Here is an 8,661-nt window from a genome sequence, read left to right as displayed (position 1 = left end):
TCCCCCATTAGATTGTGATCTCCTTGAGAGCAGGAACTATTTTCGACTCTCTGTATCCCAGTGCTTAATAAAGGCTTAGTGACTGACTGATATACAATCAAAAAATTCAATAGAAAAAAAGCCATATTTGGTTCATCAATAAGAAGGTAAAGCAGTGATACGGAACAAGAACATTATGTAATTTATCATTTTAATTTTACAGATCATTTGTTCATTTGTTGATTCAACCAACCTTTGCTAAGCACCTACTAGTAAATGAAGAGCACTTTCCTGTGCTTATGAAGCTCAGACTCTACAATGAAGCATATGACACATAAACTAATAACATTCAAGATGGATAAATGCATAAAAATGTTATATGAAGGCCAAAGCAGTTGGGAAATCATTTTCTACCAAGGAAGAACCTGGAAGGCTTCCTGGAGGTAATGGCATTTGAACTAGGTTCTGAATGACTGGCAGGGTTGTAGGAAGAGGAAAGGACCTGGGGGTGGGGGTGGAGGTGGGGGAATTGATTATTCCAGGCTGACCCAAACAAACTCTCTTTGTGAAGTTATGGTTCTTACCATATGGCTGAAGTCCAAATGTTGGTTAACATGGGCAGTGAGGGAAGAATAATTTGTAAAGTAATTAATTGTGCTTCTGGTTAGCTATTCCCAAGACAAATTAATTGTTAAAATAAAGAATTTTGCCTCTTTCAGGGCTGTTAGCACCGGAAAATATATATGCTGAACTGGGTTTCTTGATTATGAAACACAAAATTAGTGAAACTGAAAAACATTTTCACTTACTGGCAGTAAGTAACAGCGACCAAATCCTTTTTTTAAAAGTATTATTCTTTGGAACAGAAACTATGCCAAGACATAATTGGTGAATTTACTAATTGTTCTTTCTTTACTGTGCTTTTAATAATCAACCTCTCCTTTGACATCTTTCTTAGTTAGGAAGTAAAAGATAAGATTAAAACCATTAATTACCACATAGCAATAATCCCACCTCCTTGAGGCATTGCTTCCTGTATGAGTAATTGATGCTAATTGTCATTATCAAACATTTCCTGTAAGGCCTAATAAGCCATTGAACTTTCCTAATCTGATGGGAGAGGGGTGCCTGGGGACATATAGAACTGGAAAAAACACTGGCACCAGGATCCTTGGCTGTAGATTTTCCCCAGACATCAGGATCAAATGACCCTTAACTACCAGGCATGTGATCTGAGAGAATCAAAGCCCAACAGAATGTTAAAACCAGAAGCAGTTGTGATGACTGTAAGGCTTAGGGAGAGCAACTTGCTCAAAGTTACAGGATCATTGATTTAGAGCTGGAGAGTGATCTTAGAGGCCATCAAATCCAAGTAAGTGACAGAGCTGGGATTTGAACCTGTGTTCTCTGATAACAAACGAGGTCCCTTTCCACTGTACAATGCACACAGTGTTTTATGGCGGGATCTAAATTTGAACTCTAGTCCAGCATCTGTCAGTATCAAGTGATGGGCTTTATTACCTTAGGTCCTGCCAAAAAGCCATCCTATAGTGAGCCTCCTGGGGGAAGACCACTCCACAAAACTGCTTCAGTTTTTCTTCAGTTTTTATTTAGAAAGTCTTCTATCCGAGGGAGGAAACCCCACTCAGCAAACTCTTTAACCCAATAAGCATTTATTAAGCACTGTACTTGATGTAGGCAGGGAAAGATGAAAATGAAACAATCCCTACCCCCCAGGAAGCTTATACTCTACTGCAGGGGTCGGCAATGTACGGCTCTTTCTGCAGGAGCCATAAAGTCAATTTTTTTTCAGGCGCTGTTACAGGAGCGCACTGTGAGCACTGTACGGCTCTCACGAAATTACATTTTAAAAAATGTGGCGTTTATGGCTCTTACGGCCAAAAAGGTTGCCAACCCCTGCTCTACTGTAATCTCTCAATCCCCTGATAAATGAGTCAGATTCTCTGGTCAATTAATGGAGACAAAGTAAGAGGGAACTAGGTTAGAGAGAAGGTGGATAGAGGCAGCTGACAGTGCTGCATTTAAATCCAAATCTCCTACTCTTACTGGTTGTGTGACTTGGACAAGCCAGCTTCAGTTTCCTCATCTGTAGCACAAGGATAATAATAGCCTCTAACTCACAGGGCTGTTGTGAGGATCAAAAGAGAAAAATGCGATATAAAAGCATTCGGGTTGGATTTGGATTTCAGTCTGGGTACGGGACTTTACTCTCTGGGCTCCCTTTTTCCTCATAGGGAAAATAAAAGATTGGGGATGATGTAATCTCTGGATTTCTTTTTAGCTAGACTGCCTATGAATCGATAAGATTTACTTGATTAAGGTGGATGGGCAGTGAGCTTGTTCTCTGAGTGCTTTCAGTGAGAGGTGCTATAAACCACTTTTACATGATTCTGGGACGGATGGTAGAATTGTTGAATCAGGAAACAGACATGCACTTTCTGGCAAAATTCTGTCTTTGAGGGGATTTGCGTTCAAGTTTTCAAGGGTTGTCATACAGAAGAAGGATGAGATTTGTTCTCTTTGGCCCCAAGGGGGGAGAACCAGGAGCAATGGGTAGACATTACAAAGAGACATGTTTCAGTTTGAAGTCAGGAAAGTCTTCTTTCTTCATAAATCCTTATGAATTCTTTATAAGTCCCTACCAATTCTGACACCAGCAGTTCTTTCCTGCTATGTAGCCTTCTGATGGTTTCGCTCTCCAGTGGAGATAGTGCCCCTCTCTAAGCAGCTAAATAGAAGAAGGGCAGAAAGGAGAACTCCTCTATGTCTGTTCCATTCTCAGCATCTCCTGAAAAGTTTCCACTCAAAGAGGCTGGAATTTGCTTATAATCTATGTGGAGTTTATCTATAGATCTCAATGCTTGGAGTTACCTTCTACTATAAGAGTATCCACTATTTAGCACTTTGTACACAGAGCTGGGGAAAGGATGGGAAAAGGCACCTTTCTGGCCCTTGGATAGACAATATAGATAAAAGTATATTCACTGGGTGAACAATGAGGAACTCTGGGAAGATAAACCCATTCTGAGTCCATATCTGTCTTGCAGAGAAGTGTCTTACCTGGGAGGGTCCTTGCCCTTGAATGGATTGAATGCAATCAGGGACAGAGCTTCTGGATCATTGGCTAAGAGCTTGCCTGCCAAGTGTAATATCCATTCATTTTGCTCATAGGTCTGTTAGGAAGGAAACACACAAAAGCAATCAGTCTCAGTTGGCTAAAGACTACACAATCACCAGTCTTACAGCAGGGATCTGCACTAGTTAAATTCAGGGTTTTTTCAGCCCAGCAGCAGGACTTCTCAACAAAGTTTCAGCTAGGTATTCAGATGTTGCTCAACTTAGGTACCGTCTCTATAAAAAGGGAGGAAGGGGAAGGGAAGAATCATTTATATAGCACCTACCTATTAAGTGCCAGGCTCTGTGCTAAGCACTTTACAAAAATTATCTCATTTTATCTTCATAAATAACCCTGCTTTTATGATACTCATTTTACAGTTGAGGAAACTGAAGCAGCGAGACATTAAGTGACTTGTCTAAGGTCACATAACCAGCAAGTGTCTGAGGCCACATCTGGACTTGGATCTTCCAGATTTTAGTCCCAGTGCTAAACTTTCCCTGAGTCCCTTGTGATCCCTGCTGCCCTCTCATCACACAGTACTTTATCTATTTCCCTTCCTTTATTTCAGCAGCATTTAAGCACCTATGGCATAATGCCTTGTGCTCAGTGGCTAGGGAGGTCCAGGGATGGTCTCTGATCTTAAGATGCTATGGTTTAAGAGAAAAGATTCTGATTTGTATTATTTGTTTTTATCTATGTTTGTGTTTCTCTGGTGTGTATTCATTTTATGTAGGTGCGTGCTCTCTTCCTTTTTGGGGGGCGGGATCGGGCTGGGACCAGGCCAATGATTTCACTGATTTCAGATGTCCTAGTGAAGAAAACCTTCTATCAATGCAGATAAGCATCTGCTCTTCATTTTCTAGTATTAGAGAATGCCTGGACCATTGAGAAGTGCAGTCCATTCCTCTAGGGCAGGACCTTGGTCTCCTTCCCCTCAGGGTCTCCTGCCTTCTTCTCTCTCAGGTCCATTTCCCAGGTGCCAAAGCCCTAGCAGAGGGCTCCCCTTACAGAGACTCTCTCCATGTCCTCCATGGACTGGATGCTCGAGGCTGGGGAAACTGAAGGCATCTCACAATAATCCTCCTGGTGCTTTATAACTCCAGCTCTAGCGGAGATGAAAGAAAGGAATGATTTAACCTTTTCACATAATACCATCTGGCACCATGAAGGTATGTGCTGGCAGTGTGGTGGCCCAGCGAGTTGACATATCCCAGGATTAATTTCCTTCAGGATGTGGTTAAGACTCATCTGTTACTTTCAGGAGCAGTCTCCCAGATAGCAGAATGGACTAAACTGGGGTCAAAAGAATTGGCTTCTAGTCCTGACTCCTGATTGTGGACAGTTCATTCAACCTCTCTGGGGTTCGCTTTTTCTATACGCTAAATAGGAAGGACACTAACAGGATGATAGAAGGAAAAATGGGATGACACTTATAAAGGGACTTGGGGCTCTTCAGAGGAAAAGAGAGCCATAAATCATACATGTGGTGATGATTCTGTAGATCAGCATGTAAGAATGAGAGGCAGTGTTGTGTGGCAGAGACAGTACTGGAGTGAGAGACAGGAAACCCAAATTCTGGACTGGAATCTGCCACTCTTTGTGACCTCAAGCAAATCTCCTTCCCTCTCTGCACGTCATTTTTCTCTTCTGTAAAATGATTAGAAGGTCTCCATGATCTCCTCCAATTCTGACATCCTTTAAGTTCCAGTCTTGGCTAAGAGAATCACTCCAGAACCACTCCTATCATGTTAGGCAAGGATAACCTCCAGGTGTCTCTGAACATGTATGTATACGCTGTGTGTGTTGGGCATGTGTATGTGTGTGTGTGTAGGGTGGACAGACAAATCTCTAGGGTGTCAGACCACCGGACACCATTCTTAGTATGAAATTGCTCCTCTTACCCTTAGGGGGGGAAATCCCATTGATCTTACAGTCCCTGGGCCTCTGATCATCTCCTGAAGGTGATAGATGATTCATTTGTTCATTCAGTATGCACTTATTAAGTACTACTATATACAAATCACTGTTGCATTGAAATGTTCTTCAGATAAAAGAACCAGATGTTTTAATTTCCCCACAAAATGATCTTTTCTCACCAAATTATTTTTGCAAGTAAACAGCAGGGGACACTGTGGGAGAGCTAAATCCCACAGCTATACCTGCAGACTGTGACTAATTTAAGAACATCAAGGGTTTACTTGGCAAATCTTTCATAATGGTAGACTTTGTTTTTCTCCGTTGTCATGGGAAACAGAAGGAGAAGCAAGTGTGTGGAAGGTGCCAAATGCTGAGGAGAGACTCACCCAATAGAGATCTTCCTAGCTTTGACCTACATTCTGTGTGAGATTGAACACGTTCCTTTCTGTCTGGTTTGAGATTTTCAAAGTAGCTCTTGCTCAGATCTGCCACTTTGGCATTTCTATTGGGTCAGGGGGATGTACTTAGCTGCTGGTTAGTGACTGTGTCTGTGTACATCCTTCTCTACAAAGCAAAAATGCATCCTTTTGGTTGTCCTGAGACTCTGTATGGTAGAATGTAGAAGAAAGCCAGGCTGCTAAAGGAAGCAAGAGATGATGCTCTTGGTTTTGTGGCACTTTGTAGTTTACAAGACACTTTCCTCCCCCAAGATTTGTGAAGTAGGTGGTCAAAGTACAACTGTCCTCATTTTATAGAGAAGCAGACTCAGATTCAGGCAGGAGAAATAACCTGCCCATAATCATATACAGAACTAGGAGGTGGCAGAACCAGGAGGCCTTGAATGTAGATCTTCTAACTTCAAGTCTAGGACCTTCCACTATGAGAAAACTGTGGTGACATTAAGAGTCCTCAGCTCATATACTTTCAAATTCTCTGTTCTCTCTCCAAAATCCTATTGTCTCTTTCTCTCTCTTTCTCCCCCTGCCACCAAATGACTTGGTCAAGAAGCCCGCTTTCTCCTGCATTATAGAATAAAGATAGCAATGAAGTTGTGTCAGAAGAGATGGGCCTCAGGCCAGATTTACCCAGTAACTATGTGTATGATTTTGGGTAAATCCTTTTTCTCTAGACCTTAGCGTCCTCCTTTGTAAAATGAGATTTATGGTTGAGGTTTTCTTCTCTTCTGGGTCTCATTTTCCTCTGCTGAAGGGTTTGGGCTAGCTGATTTTTAAGATCCCCTCAAGCTTGAAATCCTATGATCTATCAATCTATGTGGCTGCTAGACTTTGTATAATTAATGAGTTGACATTCAAAAGGATCTGAAAGAATATCTGAATTACAAAAATAAAAAAGTAACAATTAATAAACACCACTAAAGGGGACTTGTTCCCAAGAGCAATAAAGAAAAGGAATCTATTTCCTTCATTTCTAGTAGGTCATGTAATAAACAAGTGCTGTGCATTAGTTTCCATTTTATTGATTTGTGGTCCTAGCCTGGCTTGCCAAAAGAGTGAAGATGATAGGGACATGTGGCTATAGCTGATTACTTGGCACGGGCACTAAAAGTAGAGGGTTGAGTTTCAGAGCTGCTGGCTCAGAGATAGGGGAGTTGTGTTTAACTATGACCACCACATGGCCCTAGGCTCATTCAGCTGTGTTAGCCCTTGGAAAACAAATAAGATGTCCATTCTACTGGTCCTTGAGCCCAGCAAAAGGATACTGCTAGAAGAAATCCTTGGTAGGAAAAAGAAAACTGGACTTAGAGCTTGAAGACCTAGCTTCTAATCTTGGCTCTACCTTCATACTGGCAGTGTGGACCTGGGGCAAGTCATTCTCCTTTCTGGATTTCCATTCTTTTTCTGCAAAATGGGGGCTATTTAGATTAGATAACTGATGCGGACATGATTTGGGATGTAGACTCTAAATGATCACCCTAGAGCAATTATCAATAATATGGAAATAGGTCTTGATCAATGTCACAGGAAGAAATCAGTGGAAATGCATGTCAGTTACAGGATGGGGAGAGGGGAGAGTAAGAACATGAATCATATAAACATGGAAAAAATTTATCTAAAAAATAATAAAAAAAAAGATATCTGATATCCTAACTCTGACACTCTGTGATTTGTACCTGGATGAAGGAAAGAAATCATTAGGCTCCTATGAGAATGCCTAGTTATTATTATTATTTAAAGTTTTTAGAATTTAGAATATTTTTCCATGGTTACATGATTCATGATTCCCACCCTTTCCCTCCCCCCTCCCAGAGCTGACAAGCAATTCCATTGAGTTATACATGTATCATTGTTCAAAACTCATTTCTATGTTATTCATATCTGCAGAAGAGCGATCTTTTAACATCAAAACCCTAATCATATCTCTATTGAACCATGTGATCAATCATAAATTTTTCTTCTGTGTTTCTGTTCCCACAGTTCTTTCTCTGTATGTGGATAGTGTTCTTTCTCATAATTCCTTGGTGTTGTCTTGGATCATTGCATTGCTGCTAGTAGAAAAGTCTTTTACATTTGATTGTGCCATAATGTATCAGTCTCTGTGAATGATGTTCTCCTGGTTTTGCATCAATTCCTGGAGGTCTTTCCAGTTCAAATGGAATTCGTCCAGTTCATTATTCCCTTCATCACAATAACATTCCATAACCATTAGATGCCACAATTTGTTAAGCCATTCCCCAATAGATGGACACCTCCTCATTTTCCATTTTTTTGCCACTATAGTGTGGCTATAAATATTTTTGTACAAGTCTTTTTCCTTATTATCTCTTTGGGGTATAAATCCAGCAGTGGTGTGGCTGGATCAAAGGGCATGCATTTTTTTCAAACATTTATTAATTTTTAATTTAATTTTTAACATGGTTACATGATTCATGCTCCTCCTTTCCCCTTCGCCCCCTGCACTCCCCCTACCCATGGCCAATGCACATTTCCACTAGTTTTGTCATGTGTCCTTGATCAAGACCAATTTCCAAATTGTTGGTAGTTGCATTGGTGTGGTAGTTTCGAGTCCACACCCTCAATCATGTCCACCCCGACCCATGCGTTCAAGCAGTTGTTTTTCTTATATGTTTTCTCTCCTGCAGTCCTTCCTCTGAATGTGGATAGCGCCTTTACCATAGATCCCTCAGAATTGTCCTGGGTCATTGTATTGCTGGTGGTACAGAGGTCCATTATATTCAATTTTACCACAGTATATCAGTCTCTGTGTACAATGTTCTTCTGGCTCTGCTCCTTTCGCTCTGCATCTGTTCCTGGAGGTCATTCCAGTTCTCCTGGAACTCCTCCAGTTTATTATTCCTTTTAGCACAATAGTATTCCATCACCCGCATATAACACAGTTTGTTCAGCCATTCCCCAATTGAAGAACATATCCTCCTTTTCCAGTTTGTTGCCACCCCAAGAAGCGCAGCTATAAATATTTTCGTACAAGTCTGTTTATCTATGATCTCTTTGGGGGTACAAATCCAACAATGGTATGGCTGGATCAAAGGGCAGGCAGTCTTTTATAGCCCTTTGAGCATGATTCCAAATTGCCAGCCAGAATGGCTGGATCAGTTCACAGCTCCACCAGCAATGCATTAATGTCCCAATTTTGCCACATCCCCTCCA

At 41.2% G+C, this 8,661-nt stretch overlaps 1 protein-coding gene across 1 annotated transcript in view; it reads right to left on the bottom strand.

The window, feature by feature from the left end:
* Positions 1–2,670: 2,670 nt before the first annotated feature.
* Positions 2,671–8,661, bottom strand: part of LMF1 (lipase maturation factor 1) — a 731,135-nt gene continuing 725,144 nt past the window's right edge. Inside the window, exons 10-11 of the mRNA XM_044677651.1 lie at positions 3,061–3,173; positions 2,671–2,728 (exon numbers count right to left, since the gene is read on the bottom strand). Of these exons, the coding sequence (XP_044533586.1) occupies positions 2,671–2,728; positions 3,061–3,173 (171 nt within the window). The remainder of the gene's footprint in view (positions 2,729–3,060; positions 3,174–8,661) is intronic.

Source organism: Gracilinanus agilis, chromosome 1 (genome assembly GCF_016433145.1).
Source record: "Gracilinanus agilis isolate LMUSP501 chromosome 1, AgileGrace, whole genome shotgun sequence".
Taxonomy (NCBI): Eukaryota; Metazoa; Chordata; class Mammalia; order Didelphimorphia; family Didelphidae; genus Gracilinanus; species Gracilinanus agilis.
The sequence above is the reverse complement of the archived record's forward strand: the minus strand, read 5'-3'. Positions and strand labels throughout refer to the sequence as shown.